This window comes from Sciurus vulgaris, assembly GCF_902686455.1.
Source record: "Sciurus vulgaris genome assembly, chromosome: 3".
Lineage (NCBI taxonomy): Eukaryota > Metazoa > Chordata > Mammalia > Rodentia > Sciuridae > Sciurus > Sciurus vulgaris.
The window spans coordinates 186,211,798-186,227,756 of record NC_136463.1 but is presented as its reverse complement, the minus strand read 5'-3'; the positions used below and the strand labels follow the sequence as shown (position 1 = coordinate 186,227,756).

Below are 15,959 nucleotides of genomic sequence, written 5' to 3'. Positions count from 1 at the left end.
ATGAGAGGGAGTTCCCAGGAAGAAGCCGGAAGAGAAAGGCCTTGCTTTGATAGTTTGCCAGTCCTGGGAACCATGTCCTCAGGTTAATGTGAGCTCACTGCTCCTGAGCTGTCCATGGGCGCTCCCGGTCAGAGCACAGAGCTGCCTGAGGACCCAGGCCTGCACACTTACGACGAACCCCTCAGAGGCCAGCCTCCTTGTAGAACTCATTCCAGGGAAGGGACCTTCTGTTTCTGGGATTCTGATGACCTTGTTGGTTGCAAGCCTTCTAACTCTGGCACTGTGTCTCTGTGAGTCCACTTGGTTTTGTACACTTGGCTATCAGTATGCCTCACCAGCCCGGGTCTCCGCTAGAGGGAAGTACGCAGCTGCCTGCGGTCTTCTCTGAGAGGGGCATGCTTGCCACGCTGATGTCCTCTGTGTGCTGAACGTTGGCATGTGTGCCGCACCGCGGGCACACATGGGGAACCTTCATGTTGTGTGTGTCTCACTTTGTTTTCTGTGCTTCACCGCAGTTCACGTAAACAAAAGGGATCTCATCTTCCTTTTGGATGGATCAGTCAACGTTGGAAAATCCAATTTCCCTTATGTGCGCGACTTTGTCATGAACCTAGTTAACAGCCTTGATGTTGGAAGTGACAATATTCGCGTTGGTGTAGTGCAATTTAGTGACACTCCCGTAACGGAGTTCTCGCTAGACACATACCAGACCAAGTCAGATTTGCTCGCTCGCCTGGGGCAGCTGCAGCTCAAGGGGGGCTCGGGCCTGAACACGGGCTCGGCCCTGAGCTATGTCCATGCCAACCACTTCACCGAGGCTGGCGGCAGCCGGATCCGTGAACACGTGCCTCAGCTCCTGCTCCTGCTCACGGCCGGGCAGTCTGATGACTCTTACTTGCAAGCTGCTAATGCCCTGGCGCGCGCAGGCGTCTTGACCTTTTGTGTGGGGGTCAGCCAGGCGAATAAGGCCCAGCTTGAGCACATTGCTTTTAACCCCAGCCTGGTGTACCTCATGGACGATTTCAGCTCCCTGCCAGCTTTGCCTCAGCAGCTGATTCAGCCCCTAACCAATATGTTAGCGGAGGTGTGGAGGAAGTCCCCCTCGCGCAGCCAGGTAAACCCCTCCCGCCCGCGCGGGCCCTTCCTCCTCACACGACTCCCTGGCCAAAGGTCATGGCCAATCTGAACTCAGAGACTCATGAGCTCCAGAAAGACACTGGCTCCCTTTGGTTGAAATGTTTCAAGGGGGTTTAGGACACGTACCAGCAAGTTTAAGGAGGTTCGTTAATGAAGGAAGGTCTGGAGCATTCAGGCCTCCGCTCCAATCCGTGTTGTCTCAGCCTTAATTCAGAAGCACCCCCTCTAAATGCCTAGGAAGATTCTGGAGTGAAAATCCAAGTGGAAGACTGGGAGAGAGGGTGGCAGGGAAGGAGGGGAGAGAGAGACCTTATATGAGCATAGGGTATGCCTTGACATTTAAAAATGGAAATTGTCTTCTTTATATGGTATCTTTGTGTTAAGACTGTTAGATCCAAAACGTCACCCATGCATCCTGACGCACTAGAATGCTTCCCAAAGGAAATCCGCATCACTGTTATTATCGCAAATGATCACAGCAGTGAGACTGCACACACCTGATCCACCAGCCTGCCGACTTCGCAGAGCTGAGTGCAAGACCAAACCACTGGAGACCCATTCTAAGCAGGGCCAAGGACTGTTTGAACTGGAAACAGTACCTACGTGATGTGGCCTGGCCTCCTATGGGCTGTCATCCATGTTTCTTCCAGGATGGCTTGGAAAGCAATGGCAGAGACCTGACCCGCAGGTCAGGAATGACCAGCACTATTTGGCTACTAACTATCCCATAACCTCAAAGGCACTGAAGAGACAATCCAGTTAGACCAGGTTGTGGCCACCCAGTTATCTGTGCCGGTGACACAGTCGTAGCCTGTCACAGGTCAAGTTTAAACAAAAGTACCATGAGGACCACCTTTGCCATAGTTTTATCTGTAACAATGTGCAATGGCTCTGTTCTCCGTGGTGGTTCCACTGATGCAGAAGAGGGGCTTCTCAGTGGCTTTGCAGAGGACGCCGTGTGGGTTAAGCAGACCAACCTAGTTTTTTTCTTTTGGGAATGTGCACCTCTTTGAAATAGCGCATATCCTGCCAAGTGGTGCAGGTGCTCTTCTCCTGCTGGTACAGTGACCCTTGGGGGAGGCTCCTGGGCCCACTCACAAGCCGGTGGTGCGGGACTGAGGCTGCTGGGTGCCACCAGAATCGCTTTCCTCACTGCATCCTGATCTGCTTCCCTTGCAGAAAGCAAGCGGGACATTCTGTTCCTCTTCGACGGCTCAGCCAACCTTGTGGGCCAGTTCCCTGCTGTCCGTGACTTTCTGTACAAGATCATTGACGAGCTTGATGTGAAGCCCGAGGGGACCCGGGTGGCGGTGGCCCAGTACAAGCGATGACGTCAGGGTGGAGTCCCGCTTCGATGAGCATCTGAATAAGCCCGACATCCTGAACCTCGTGAAGAGGATGAAGATCAAGACGGGCAAAGCCCTCAACCTGGGCTACGCCCTGGACTATGCGCAGAGGCACATCTTCGTCAAGTCTGCGGGCAGCCGCATCGAGGACGGGGGTGCTGCAGTTCCTCGTGCTGCTGGTTGCTGGGCGGTCCTCGGATGCTGTGGATGGACCAGCAAGTAACCTGAAGCAGAGCGGGGTGGTGCCGTTCATCTTCCAGGCCAAGAACGCAGACCCTGCTGAGCTGGAGCGCATTGTGCCGTCCCCTGCCTTCATCCTGGTCGCCGAGTCCCTGCCCAAGATAGGAGATCTCCAGCCGCAGATTGTCAATCTCTTGAAATCTGTGCACAATGGAGCACCAGCACCAGGTAGGGCGGAGCAGTGGGGGTTGCTTCTGCAGCTGGATGCTTCAGGACCCGGCTCAGGGTCTGCAGATAGCCTGAAGCCCTCCTGCGGGCCACCGGAAAATGGGAAACCACAGGTGGTCTCTGCAGGGCCAAAGAACATGAGTCTTCTTTCCACACTTTACTCTTTTTGCTGTTCTGCAGGGCAAAACAAGAGATGCAGGTGATTATTTCAAGGGCATTAGAATATCTCATAGTAAGATGCATTATAAAGATATAGTTATACGCTCCCTTCTTAAAAAGTTTTTACAGATGCATAATACAAGCCACAGAACATGATTATATCAGAGTTAACTCAGTCTTCGCCTTCATGTTCCTCCACGCCTGTGTCTAATTCCTTCACCATTCTAATTCCTTTGCTACTTCATTCAAAATTAAAGGCATTGGAAAAGGCAGATAAATTCCCCCAGTGAAGCCTGCATTCAAATTTCAATTGCTGATTTACACTACCATGACTTTACTTTCAACCACTTTTCATTTGGTGATCAAAATGCAGCTAGAAAGAGTAATTAATTGCAAACATATCCTTTTGGTTAAAAACTGAGCTTCTAAAGCATATGCACTGGTAGCCAGGTCCTGCCCATGGCTGGTTTGGATGTTCACTGACTCCTGGGCTGCATTTCATTCTCTGATCCACCTGTGACTGGGGCCGACCACCTGCCTTCCCATCTGCACGTGCTCTGATGATATGGCCCTGAGATCCTGATCCTGTGTTCCTCCTCTGCATGCACCCGATCTTTTCCTTGAGTGCACCTTTGAAAGTTAGCAGCTCTGTTCCCACTGAGAAGTTCTCAGGCGGAAGGGCTCTCCATGGTGGTGCGTCTGTCTCTCATTATTGACACAACAAAACAGCTTGTGTTTAGTGGCTCCTGATAAAATGAATTCATCATCTGACAATTTGGGTGGGTCAGGAATTGGAAACCAGCATCCCTGGGCTGAGCCAAGGAATGCAGGTGTTCGTTCCCTCTGGGGTTCTTGGAGGCCACCTTACCTTCTCCCACTGCCCGAGGCCACTGCATTCCCTGGCCTGTGGCCGTGACTGCATCCTGGATGCTGGTGGGGTGGCGTTTTCCCTTCTCTCTGACCTCTGCTCCCAACCTTACCTCCCTAGCTCTGACCCTCTTCATTGGCTCTGTGATGAAGGATTCATCTGGGGATGAATGGCGCGGGGTCCCACCTGGATAATCCAGGAGATGGGCCCCCAGTCCTCCACTTAGTCCCCCACTTAGTTGGCCGAGGCCTTATCCCCAGCTCAGGGCTCTGGAATCGGCTCTCTCTGGGGCCACAGTGCAGTGCCACATGGGTATGAGGCTGTCGCTCTCATGGCCCTGGTGAGCCACCAGATGTCTCCCTCCCAGTTTCAGGTGAAAAGGACGTGGTGTTTTCTGCTCGACAGCTCTGAGGGCGTCCGGAGTGGCTTCACCCTGCTGAAGGACTTCGTGCAGAGAGTGGTGGAGACCTGGACGTGGGCCCCGACCGCGTCCGAGTGGCCCTGGTGCAGTACAGTGACCGCACCAGGCCCGAGTTCTACCTGAATTCCTACATGGACCAGCAGAGCGTCATCAGTGCCATCCGCAGGCTGACCCTCTTGGGTGGGCCTGTCCCCAACACTGGGGCCAGCCCTGGACTTTGTCCTGAGGAACATCCTGATCAGCTCTGCGGGGAGCAGGATGGAAGAAGGCGTGCCCCAGCTGCTGATTGTGCTCACGGCCGAGAGGTCTGGCGATGACGTGAGGGGCCCCTCAGTGGTCCTGAGAGGGGGTGGCGCGGTGCCCATTGGCATCGGCATTGGCAACGCTGACATCTCGGAGATGCAGACCATCTCCTTCATCCCAGACTTCGCCGTGGCCATCCCCACTTTCCGGGAGCTGGGTACCGTCCATCAGGTCATCTCCGAGAGGGTGACCCAGCTGAGGCCGCGAGGAGCTGAGCAGATTGCAGCCAATTTTCCCACCCCCAATAAGCACAGGTAAGAGGGCCTTGTTCCTTGAAATCACTGGATCCGTGCTTAGACCGTAGGCCTCGGGGTACTTTCAATCTTTTTTCTGCCATCGCATATAGTGACAGCTAGAGTTACCCAAAGAATTAGAAGCCACGTGCCTTTTCTGGCCTCATTGGAGAAGCCAAGACTCATGTTTTTGACCAAAATAAAGGTGCAGGAGCACGCACACCTGGCTGAGGTTCAGACTCCCTAAGCTGCAGGAAGCCCCTGTGCAGCGGGCCTGAAGGGGTTGTCTGGTAACGCCAGCTCAGCCTCCGTTCTGCACGGTCCCCCAGGGCTGAGCAGCAGGCCTGCTGCCATTAGGAGCCAGTCTGGTCACCCGCATTCTGCAGTCAAGTGTGGGCAGAGCCTCTGATATATTGGCCTCTCCATGACAAGGTGCGAAGATTAGCTTTGAATTTGCTTGAAACTGAGACGTGTCCGGAGTGGCGGGGAGGCCTGCTGGCTCCCGTGACCACGGGTGTTCTCTCTCTCCCTCCCCAGACCTGCTACCCACAGGCCTGAGAATGGCGGGAGCCTGGTGGCTGAGAGGAAGGAGACTAAGACGAAGCCACCCTTCACACAGGCTCTCCTGGCCCTCGGGCAGGGGTGGTCACAGGGCTGAGGGAGGCGGAGTGTCCCTATGGCAGAGTGTCCCGAAGGGAAGGTGGGTGAGAAAGGGGAAAGGGAAGCCGGAGGCAGGCTGCCTGGCCCTGTGGTAAGGAGGGAGGGAAGCGGGGCGGTGGAGCCCCGGGCTCGGCTTCCTCTAGGACAGAGCAGGGGAACGCGGGCTTCCACGTGATCTGCAGTGGTTGTGGTAGGACGAATTTGGGCAACAGTGGGTCAGAGTGAGCGTTTCTCTCCAAGGGGCGAGCCTTTGTGCATCTCCCGCACAGTAGGGGATGCACATTTCCAGACCTTGCCTGCAGGAGCTTCTGTCACGATGTCCTCCAGGCCCCGGCGCTGGTGAGGATGTGCTTTGGAAGCGTGTGTTCAGCTTCTTACTCCAAACACAGGTGGAGCTTCTGCAGCCATTGGTTCCTGGCCTGTTCACCCTCCCGTGCCTCAGAATGACTCCCTCCCTCTCCTTTCTTCCTGTCCTGTTTCTTCCGCACCTCTCCTTCCTCAGCTTGCTCTCAGCTGGTGGTCCTGAATCCCATTGCACAGAAAATACAAGTAAATCCAAGAGAATTTCCAGGAGCTCCCCTGACTCTCTGCTGGTGATGGTGCAGTGGGGTCCTGCATCTGGGAAGCCCGTTCTGTCTCTGAGGCCCTTTCTCCTCCCCTGCTCAGAGCATCATCTGCAGTTCTCCTTCTCTCTCCCCGCCACCCCTGTGCCACCACAGGGGACGAGTCCCCTCATGGTAACTCTGCATTGCTCTTCCTTCTCTCTGAAACACTCTCTCAACGCCCCTTTTTCCCCTCCAGCTGCGCCGGACATCTCCCCTCACCCCCTGACCTCCCCCTTCTGTTGCTCACCCTCACCTTCCACAGGAAGTGCCCCCATCTGGTGAAGCCGGGTGCCCACTCTGGCGCCATCTTACCCAGTCTGTGAGAAGCACCTGCCACTGTTGAGACTCCCTCCTTCCTGAAGCGCCACCCTCACTTGGTGTGGACAGCTCCTTGGGCCTCACTCTTCTCATCCTTGCCGGCTCCTCCTCTTCCTCTCCTGTGTAGACACTGAAGTGCATGGGACTTGCTCTTAGGCTGATATTTCAATCTGCTTCATGCTAAAGATGGCGTTCGGTTCACAGGAGCTGGGAGCAAGAAGGACGTGGTCTTTCTCATTGATGGGTCCCAAAAGCGCTGGCCCCGAGTTCCAGCACATCCGCGCCCTCATCGAGAGGCTGGTGGACTACCTGGACGTGGGCTTCGACACCACGCGGGTGGCCGTCATCCAGTTCAGCGATGACCCCAAGGTGGAGTTCCTGCTGAACGCGCACGCCAGCAGGACGAAGTGCAGAACGCGGTGAGGCGGCTGCGGCCCAAGGGCGGGAGGCAGGTCAACATCGGAGCGCGCTGGAGTAACGTGTCCAGGAACATCTTCAGAGGCCACTGGGGAGCCGCATTGAGGAGGGCGTGCCGCAGTTCCTGGTCCTCGTCTCCTCGGGCAAGTCCGACGATGAGGTGGGACGACGCGGCCGTGGAGCTCAAGCAGTTTGGAGTGGCCCCCTTCGCCATCGCCAGGAGTGCAGACCAGGAGGAGCTGGTGAAGATCTCCCTGAGCCCCGAGTACGTCTTCTCGGTGAGCACCTTCCGGGAACTGCCCAGCCTGGAGGCAGAAGCTGCTGACGCCCCTCACCACCCTGACCTCCGAGCAGATCCAGCAGATCCTGGCCAGTACCCGCTATCCTCCCCCAGGTAGGACTGAAGGGGAACAACTTTCCCTCCGGGGGTTTCTGACGTGAGAAGGAGCAGGCTCCAAGGCCCTGCTACGGTGACAGGTTTATTTATGATAAAGGGTGCTCCCCGGCCTTTACACCACCACCAGAGGCCCCCCAGGACGGCCAGCCACTGAACAGGTTGACCGTCGCTTCATGCCCCACGGGAGGATAGGCGCCTCAGTAAGAGGGTGTCGCAGGGTGTTTGGGGTTTGAGTCGTGCCAGGCCATTTAGTGGAAGGCTTAGGAAACAGAACTTTGTTGTGGATGGGGTGTGGCCCAGCAGCGGAGGGAATTCTGCAGGCGGCTGTCTTGGTCTTAGGAAGACAGGGTGAAGCTGGAAAAGCAGCAGGTCACCTTCGTGGGTTGGATAGTGCCCGTAGTTTTATCTGCGTTCACGAATGATCACTGCGTTCACTAATTTCTGTCTTGCCCATGGTGATCAGAGGGGCCTTGTCTGAGGCTGAGGTTCTGTGGACTCATTTGTGCCTGGCACGGGGGCCCCAGGTTGAGTGTGCTGGGCCTGCTTCCCCGCCTGAGGGCTGCTCTCCTCTTTCCCAGTAAGTGGTTCAGGGGCACAATCAGCTCAGGTTTCACTGTGCAGCTCTTCCATGATGGATAAGACAAAGCCAGGGGACATTTGTCAAGTGGCAACATATTAGTTTACTTAAATGGCATCTGAGAAACATCTAGATTCTAATAGGAAAGTGTGCCTCATCTTTCCCAAGACATTTGGTTAATTTTATGCCAGTCAAGGGTTCCTAATGCAAAATGCTTGGGACTAGTAGTATTTCCAATTTTGAATTCATTTGGGTTTTGGGATGATTGCATATACATCACAGGACACCTTGAGAATGGGACCCAAATCTAAACAAAATTCATTTATGTCTCGAATATACCTTATGCACATAGTCCAAAACTAATTTTATACCATTAAAAAATAACTTTGTGCATGAAACAAGATTTCAGTGTGGAATTTTCTACTGTGTCAAAAAACTCTTTTTCAAAAAGTTTTAGATTGGAGCATTTTGGATCTCTAATTTTCGGAGGTGTTCAATTAGGGGTGTTCAATCTGTAGTTAAAAACCAACATCGCATAAAAAGTGGAGCAATAATAGTGAAAGTGAAGACTTTGTATAAATTGTAGAGATACATGGTCAAAAGAGATATGAGGACGTACCTGGGGGTGGGGGGTGATAATGTGACTGGCCTCACAGGGACCCGTCCCCAGGGCTGGGCCATGGCAGTGCAGGCTGGGGTCCAGGAGGAGCTGCCCACCAGGGCTGAGGCTGGGACGCTGCGTTCTCAGGGCCCTGGAGCCTTAGCTGTCTCTCTCCTCCACAAGGATGTCGCCCTGAGATCAGCTGGGAGCTTGGCTCTAGATTCTGTAGATCATGCTAGTCCAGTTCCTTTCCAAACGCTGCTGACATTCTTAACCCAGACCACGCAGCCGAATGAGGAGGTTTGGGGGAGCTTCAAGTATTTTAAGAGGTGGAATTTTTCTGGGAGGACACCCACCTCTCTGGTTAACGTGAGAGGCAGCGGGGTGCTGGGTGGGGCCCGGGTCCCTCGTCCCGCGTCCCTGTAAGGCGCAGGCAGCCGCAGAGCCGCGGCCGCCCCGCTGAGCCCCTCTCTCCCGCGCCCGCAGCCGTGGAGAGCGACGCGGCCGACATCGTCTTCCTGATCGACAGCTCCGACGGCGTCAGGACCGACGGCCTGGCGCACATCCGGGATTTCGTTAGCAGGCTGGTTCAGAGGCTCAACGTGGGCCCCAGCAAAGTGCGGGTCGGGGTGGTGCAGTTCAGCAACGAGGTCTTCCCCGAGTTCTACCTCAAGACCTACAAGTCGCAGGCGCCCGTGCTCGACGCCGTCCGGCGCCTGCGGCTCAGGGGCGGCTCCCCGCTGAACACCGGCAAGGCCCTGGAGTTTGTGGCCAGGAACCTCTTCGTCAAGTCTGCCGGCAGCCGGATAGAGGACGGCGTGCCCCAGCACCTGGTCCTGTTTCTGGGTGGAAATTCTCAGGACGACGTTTCCAGGTTCGCCAAGGTCATCAGTTCCTCAGGGATCGTGAGCTTGGGAATCGGAGACCGGAACGTCGACAGGACAGAGCTGCAGGCGGTCGCCAGCAACCCCCGGCTGGTCTTCCCGGTGCGGGAGTTCCGAGATCTTCCCAACATCGAAGTGAGGGTCATGAACTCCTTCGGGCCCTCTGGGGCCACGCCTGCACCCCCAGGAGTGGACATCGTTCCTCCTTCAAGGCCAGGTATGAATGAGCTGTATGGCCCTCCACTACAGAGTGGGCGTCCATGCTTTTTAATTAAAATAATAAGCATTATTTGTAGTAATTTTCTTTCAGGGTCATTTCTGCAGGTAATATTAAACCTAGAAAAAATGTCAGAGTAGTAGAGGGAAACATATTCCCCAAAGCACATGGTCACTGACCTTCTGTCACTCCCGAGGTCAAAGGCAGCCCACCGACAGCCTCTGTAAAGGTACACTGAGGGTGATCCCACTCACGGGCCCTCAGGAGAGACAGTGCCTCTGGACAGACACTCCATGCCCCACTGGCCGTGGCTTTGAAATTTGCTCCTTCCCAGGGATGGGACGCTCACCACAGTCCAGGTGGGGCTCCTTCCTTGGCCTTCAGAAATGTCCACCAGCGTCTTCTTCCTCACGCTCCTGGCCCTGACCTGTGGGGCTGCCAAGAGCAAATTGGAGCAAATGCCTCCACAACCCGCCCCTCTCCTTGCCCCTCCTCTGGTGAGCGGACATTGGGATCCCTGGAGTAGGAGCAGGACTGGGCTCTTAGAGGATCTGCGTTCCATTTGCCTCCCTCACTGCCTGCCTCGGGCTGCCTGTGCCACATCCACATCTCTCACACCCATCTTCAGCTTCCGTCCTCTTCAGTCCAGTCTCTACTGCTTGACAGACCAGGCAATCTCCCCCAGGAGCCACTCATCCCAGCAGGCTCCCACGGAGCCCTCCAAAATGGACGGAGAGGCCCCAGCATCCTCCGGAGGTGTATGGGGTCTGCTTTCCATGTTCCAGTCTGTCTCTCTCAGCCCTCCCTTGCCCTGCCCCTCACGCCTCTCCCCCAATTCCTGACAGTCACTACCTTTGACCATAGATGGTTCAATGGCATTTCCTAAACATCTGAGAACAGGCCACCGAGTGCAGGCCCTGTGGAATTCCTGGCACAGTGCCATCGTGCATGGAGTAACGAGGACATGGTTTTGCCAAGTGTTCATGGCTCCTCTCCCCTCTGCTCAGATGATCTGTCATTTATCTTCTTGGTTTTAGCAAATGTTTGGGGCTGGAACCAGGGAACCATGAATAGAGGGAAGGCTGTCACATGGATGAATTCAACGTCTTGTTTTGATTGACGTTTCACGCATTTGTGTTCCGGGTACTGAGACCCAATCTCTGCTCATGTTCGTTGTGACCCCTGTAGAGAAGAAGAAAGCAGACATTGTGTTCCTGCTGGACGGGTCCATCAATTTCAGGAGGGACAGCTTCCAGGAAGTGCTCCGGTTTGTGTCTGAAATCGTGGACACCGTGTATGAAGAAGGGGACTCCATCCAAGTGGGGCTGGTCCAGTACAACTCCGACCCCACAGACGAATTCTTCCTGAAGGACTTTTCCACCAAGAGGCAGATCATCGACGCCATCAACAAGGTGGTCTACAAAGGGGGCAGGCACGCCAACACCAGGGTGGGCATCGAGCACCTGAGGCTGAATCACTTTGTGCCTGAGGCAGGCAGCCGCCTGGATCAGAGGGTCCCTCAGATTGCCTTTGTGATCACCGGCGGGAAGTCGGTGGAGGATGCTCAGGACGTGAGCCTGGCACTCACTCAGAAATGTTTTCAACCTAGAGAACTTTACTCACTTCATGACGTAGTAGGAAACTTAGTGTCCTGTGTGCATTCATCCGTGCGTCCAGAAAGGGCTGGGGCACGGAAACACTTTAAAGACATCACAGGTAATGGCAACCTCGGCAGGCTGCCCCTGCCCTGCTGTTCTTTGCAGATGAGCTTGGCAATCGCTGGCCTTAAAGCAATGCCCTGGCTAAGAGATCTCGGGGTAGGGAAGAGATGACTGTTCATGGGCTTAAAAACAAAGGTTTGAAGACCTTCTGGAGCCTTCTTCTCAAACATAGCACTCGACTACATCCAGAGGGGTCTTTGTTTTGAAACGCTAGGTTTTAGCTAAAAGCCACTTCTGATATGATCACAGAAGGGGCCTCAACCTTCCTTAGGAAAGAAAGTGTCCAGAAGACTAGGCAGCCTCTGATAAAAAGCATCCCCAATCTGCTCTGGACAAAGAGACCTGCTTCTCAGCGCAGCTCCATGCCAAGAGGGGCGTGACCTGACAGGGAAAGAGCGTCCACCTTCGGGTCTGCTGGAGAGCGGAGAGCTCCTCCGCTCTGCTCTTTTTCTGAATTCGTTTCAGAGAATTGATAGAATCAAAGTGGTAGGAACTGTAGATGTGACTGAGTACAAATGTTTGGAAGAGGTTGAGTCTTAGAGGGCAGGGGACATGCTGGCCAGGTGCAGCAGTGGAGGCCTTGGACCTTGGCCCTGGAGCAGGTAGCTTATGTGTCCACCATGCCATAGCTGTGGCTGGGCCCACTGAGCCTTTTTGGATTCTCATGGTCCTCACCAGGGCCACAGTGAGTGGATATTACATGGCCGTGCTGTTTCACAGTGACCTGGTGGAGCTAAGTGCTGTCAAGTTATTTAACCAGTCGAGCCCATTAACTCCTTCCAGTGCCAAGTGCCTGAAGGGTTGGAGAAGGAATTTGATGAGCAGAATTTCAGAATGTACTGGACCACAGCAGCCCTGAGGAGTGCACGGGGTGAGGCTTCCTTAGTGGCATGGCAGGGTAGAGGGATGCCCTGTGTTAGAATGGAGTCCAGAGTCCAAGCGACCCTTTGGCAGCAGAGAGCTGAGGGCTCTGGGTAGAGCAGGCAGGGAGTTAGGGAGGAAAAGATGGAGAGTTGCGTCCTCCACATGGAGGGTAGGGAGGAGAAAGGGGGCTGTGTCTTACAATTTTGAGATGGACAGGGACTTCAAGAGGAGCTGGCGTTGGTCACCCCCGTAGAGGGGATGATGGAGCGGTGGCATCTGAGCTTGGGTTCTGGGAGGGCTTGCGGTGGTGCAGGAATGGCTCAGGGTGAGACGAGCCACAGGAGGCTCAGGAAACAGCTGCTGACTTGCAAAGGGCCCAGTTGTCATTAGAATTGCTGACTGAGGTACCCTCAGTGTGGACGCCCGTGTGGACCCTGACAGCATGGACCCCATCAGCATGGGAGTCTGGCCTTCTGCAGACACCCCGGGCACTCTCAGAATCGAAGGAGCTTGCAAGGAGGGAAAGGCAGAGAGGAGACACTCTCTGCGGGAGGAAGCGGAGCGATAGCCCGTGAACCCCTGCAGCAGCCCGACATGGGGTCCCGCCTGGGCAGGAGCAAGACAAGAGCTGGATGAGGTGCAGAGACGTCTGAAAGCCAGAGGACCAGTGGCCAGGAGGGGTGGGGAGGGCCGAGTGCGAACAGGGAGAGGCTTCTTGTAGAGAGGGGACTTCTGGGGCGGACAGTGGGACTGGTGGTGTTTCAGGAGCTGTGCACAGTGTGGCCACACATGCAGAGATGCATGGACAGGCCCACTGGGGATGAGGAGGCTGAGGAGCTCAGCAGGGTCATTGCATGGACTTCAAAGTCTCTGGAGATGACCCAGGGCAGTGTGGATGCAGGCGGAGCCTGGTTGATCTGAGGTCACTTAGAAGGTTGGGGAACTCCTGAGCCTGCCTTGCTACAGTGAGAGGTGAGGAATTCTTGAATGAAGAGGGAGTAATGGACACTGGGGTCAAGTAGGCAGGCACAGCATGGAGGAAGTGGCTGGAGGGAAGGAGACCAATGGGCAGGGATGGGGCTGCCGGGACAGGGCTGGAGGAGAGGTGACTGGGCAACGTCAGAATCCTGTCCACCAGGACAGTGGAAGCAGCAGGAGGAAGAGAGCTGAGGCTGAGGTATACATCACACCCCGAGGGGAAGGGCAGCCAGAGCAGAGGAAGCCTGGAGAAGGGCAGAGCTTTCTTTGCTGTGGCCAGAGTCATGGGGCAGCTGTAGGGAAAGTACCAGACAGGGCTTTTCACAGCAGAGATTCAGAAGGCAGAGCAGGGAGAAAGACGGCAGGTGTCAGCAAAAGGAGCCGGCTGTGGTGGGCTGCAGAACCAAGCCACCCCAGGTGTTTCGGATGGTTGTTCTCAAAGGCCTTTCCGATGGTCCCCATGATTTCGACTTGGTAGGGGCGGAAGAGCAGCTGCATTGGGGAGGGTCTGCTTCCCAGGAGAAGGGACAAGAGACGGTCTGGAAGGTCTGCTCTGCCTCTGCCCTCCCTGGCATTGATACTGGTCCTGCCAGGCTGCAGGAACGGAAGGTGTTGTCCTCAAGGCGACCCCAGGCTGGACACTCCAGGTTCCAAGGAGACGGCAAGGGGCACCTGGACCACCTTGCTGCTGCAGCAGTCAAGGATTCACTCCTCACCGCCTTAGGCACACAGGGACGACAGCAGACATGTCCAAGGCAGGGAGGGGATCAGTAGGGAAAGGGCATGTTTTAAACTGATGCCTTGGCAAACTCACAAGAAGGCGTAGCCAAGTTGCCATCACGTGCAACTGTTCCGTAAATGGACAAAACCGAGGTCACCACAGCAGAGCCGGGCCAGCCCTCAACACTGTGCATCTCCACACGGAAGAGAAAACCTTTGTTTTTATGCCAGGCAAGCATCTCTGTCTTCTAGTCTTAGCCGCTAGCAGCCCAAGGTGACCCTGTCTGTGTTGCCTTTCTAATTAACTGCATATTCTGCCTCGCCTCTGGTGTCACATCCACTGCATGTCCCTCAGCAAAAGGTAAAGCAAGACTTACTGAGTGGGACGTCTCCGCTTACAGCTCCTGGGAAAGGCCAAGGGGGACCTTCTAGGGCCTGCTAGCGAGCAAGGGCTTTTCTCTGGTTCTGGGTCCACTCGGTCACTTTTCCTACTACTGTATTCTTGGTATAAAATAAGGACTTTTTATACATAAATGTTAAAGGTTGTCACTTTCTAACTGAACTCGAGTCAATCTCTAATGATTGTGTTTTAAAAAAGCCCCTTTGGTGGCCCTTTTAAACCCCTATTCTAAAGCAAAAGCTGAAGGAAGCAGTGAGGATTTCAGCATAGACTTTCTTTTCAAAAATGAAACTATGAAGATTTCAAAACTTCATGAAGCTTATCTACAATTTTTTGTTTTGCATAGGAAATAAAAATGTGACTTTTTTTTGTAAAAAAAGGAAGCGTCACATAGACTAAGAACGGCACTGTGCCTACACCACAGGGCTCAGGAAAATGGTGTCTCCAGTTCCACAGAAGGAGCCCAAGATTTTTCCTTGGAGATTGTGAAACTTTTCCATAGAAAATGCCATCAAGGGTGGGATCCATGAGCCATAAAATCGAAAAACCAGACATGCTCATATTTTCAAATTCTAGAAAGGGCTGACATCTCCTGGAAGTTACTGTTGGTTGTTGGTACACCTTGCTCTCCACAAGCACCCGGGGATCCGGGGTCTGCCTGAGGCTTCGGCTCTCCAGATAACCAAGCATGCTCTGTGTGTCCCATTACTGTGTGTGTAAGAGGATGGGGTTTATTCAGTGATGACAAATTATCCAACGTTTTTTATGACCTGCTGTTGTAGATGTTCAGTCTCTTAGGAGGGAAATGTTCACACTTTCCCTCAGGGATCATTTATCTATTAAACTATTATAAATGGCTACCCAAAGTAAGTAATAAATGAAGAAGGAATAGCATCACACTGTGACTTAGGTGTCATTTTTATCGGCCAAACTAATCACAGTGAAGTCTTTCAAATGCTGTGACGTGATGCGTAAGTGGCAAATCTTTCTGGGTCCCACAGGGTCATGGGTTTTAGCTGGAAATGTTGAGGAATTTTCTGATGTGTTGTGCAGAGCCTCTGCCCTTTGTGACAATCCAGTCATTTCTGAGGCCTGCTACAAAGTTCATACTCCCGGCTCTGCCCTTTCCCAAGAGCCTTCAGGAAGCGTATGCTTTGGCAGAAGAGTGACAAACACTTTGGATTGAGAAGAGGCCCAGTCCTATCTGATCATTTGTGCAACGATTATGGGAAGCATAAGATCTTTATTCAGAGCAAAACAGCACTCCTCTCATTAGGTCTTGGGAGCGGCAGTATTTCCAGGTTACCGCAGTCACCTGTGCAAAGAATGAACTTGCAGGGTGCTGTCAGGCCCTTGTGTATGTAGGGGAGGGGAGCAGTTCTAGGTGGGGCACCCCTGTGGGCAAGCTTGGGTAGAGCATCATCTCTTTAGAGCAGAACACTTTAATTTTATAAGACAGGGTTTGTATTCTTTTCCAGAATTACAGTGAGAATAAAAACAATTGTACTGCACAAGGAAAAATTAATTTTAAATCCAGTGTTCATTGGCATTAAAATGATCAGAACACATGGTCTTATAGTAATATTACAATTATGCCTCTACTATAGCTTTCTAGAACTCCAGAATGTAAACATTTGTGCACACAAAGAGTCTCTTCTGTCCCTAACACTTAAGTTATTGAGAACACTTGCTAGAATAATTTTGCTTTAAATCAGCCTGATTTAA

General features: G+C 53.7%; 1 protein-coding gene across 1 annotated transcript in view; it reads left to right on the top strand.

The window, feature by feature from the left end:
• The window catches only part of LOC306656739 (collagen alpha-3(VI) chain-like), a 103,272-nt gene that overhangs the window by 31,788 nt on the left and 55,525 nt on the right, over positions 1-15,959 (top strand). The window contains 18 exon segments of the mRNA XM_079132299.1: positions 516-1,067; positions 1,070-1,114; positions 2,317-2,459; positions 2,461-2,634; positions 2,636-2,891; positions 4,286-4,308; positions 4,310-4,382; positions 4,385-4,545; positions 4,547-4,843; positions 4,845-4,896; positions 6,663-6,709; positions 6,711-6,855; positions 6,858-6,952; positions 6,958-7,038; positions 7,040-7,186; positions 7,188-7,269; positions 8,937-9,551; positions 10,740-11,147. Coding sequence (XP_078988425.1) covers positions 516-1,067; positions 1,070-1,114; positions 2,317-2,459; positions 2,461-2,634; positions 2,636-2,891; positions 4,286-4,308; positions 4,310-4,382; positions 4,385-4,545; positions 4,547-4,843; positions 4,845-4,896; positions 6,663-6,709; positions 6,711-6,855; positions 6,858-6,952; positions 6,958-7,038; positions 7,040-7,186; positions 7,188-7,269; positions 8,937-9,551; positions 10,740-11,147 — 3,396 coding nt within the window.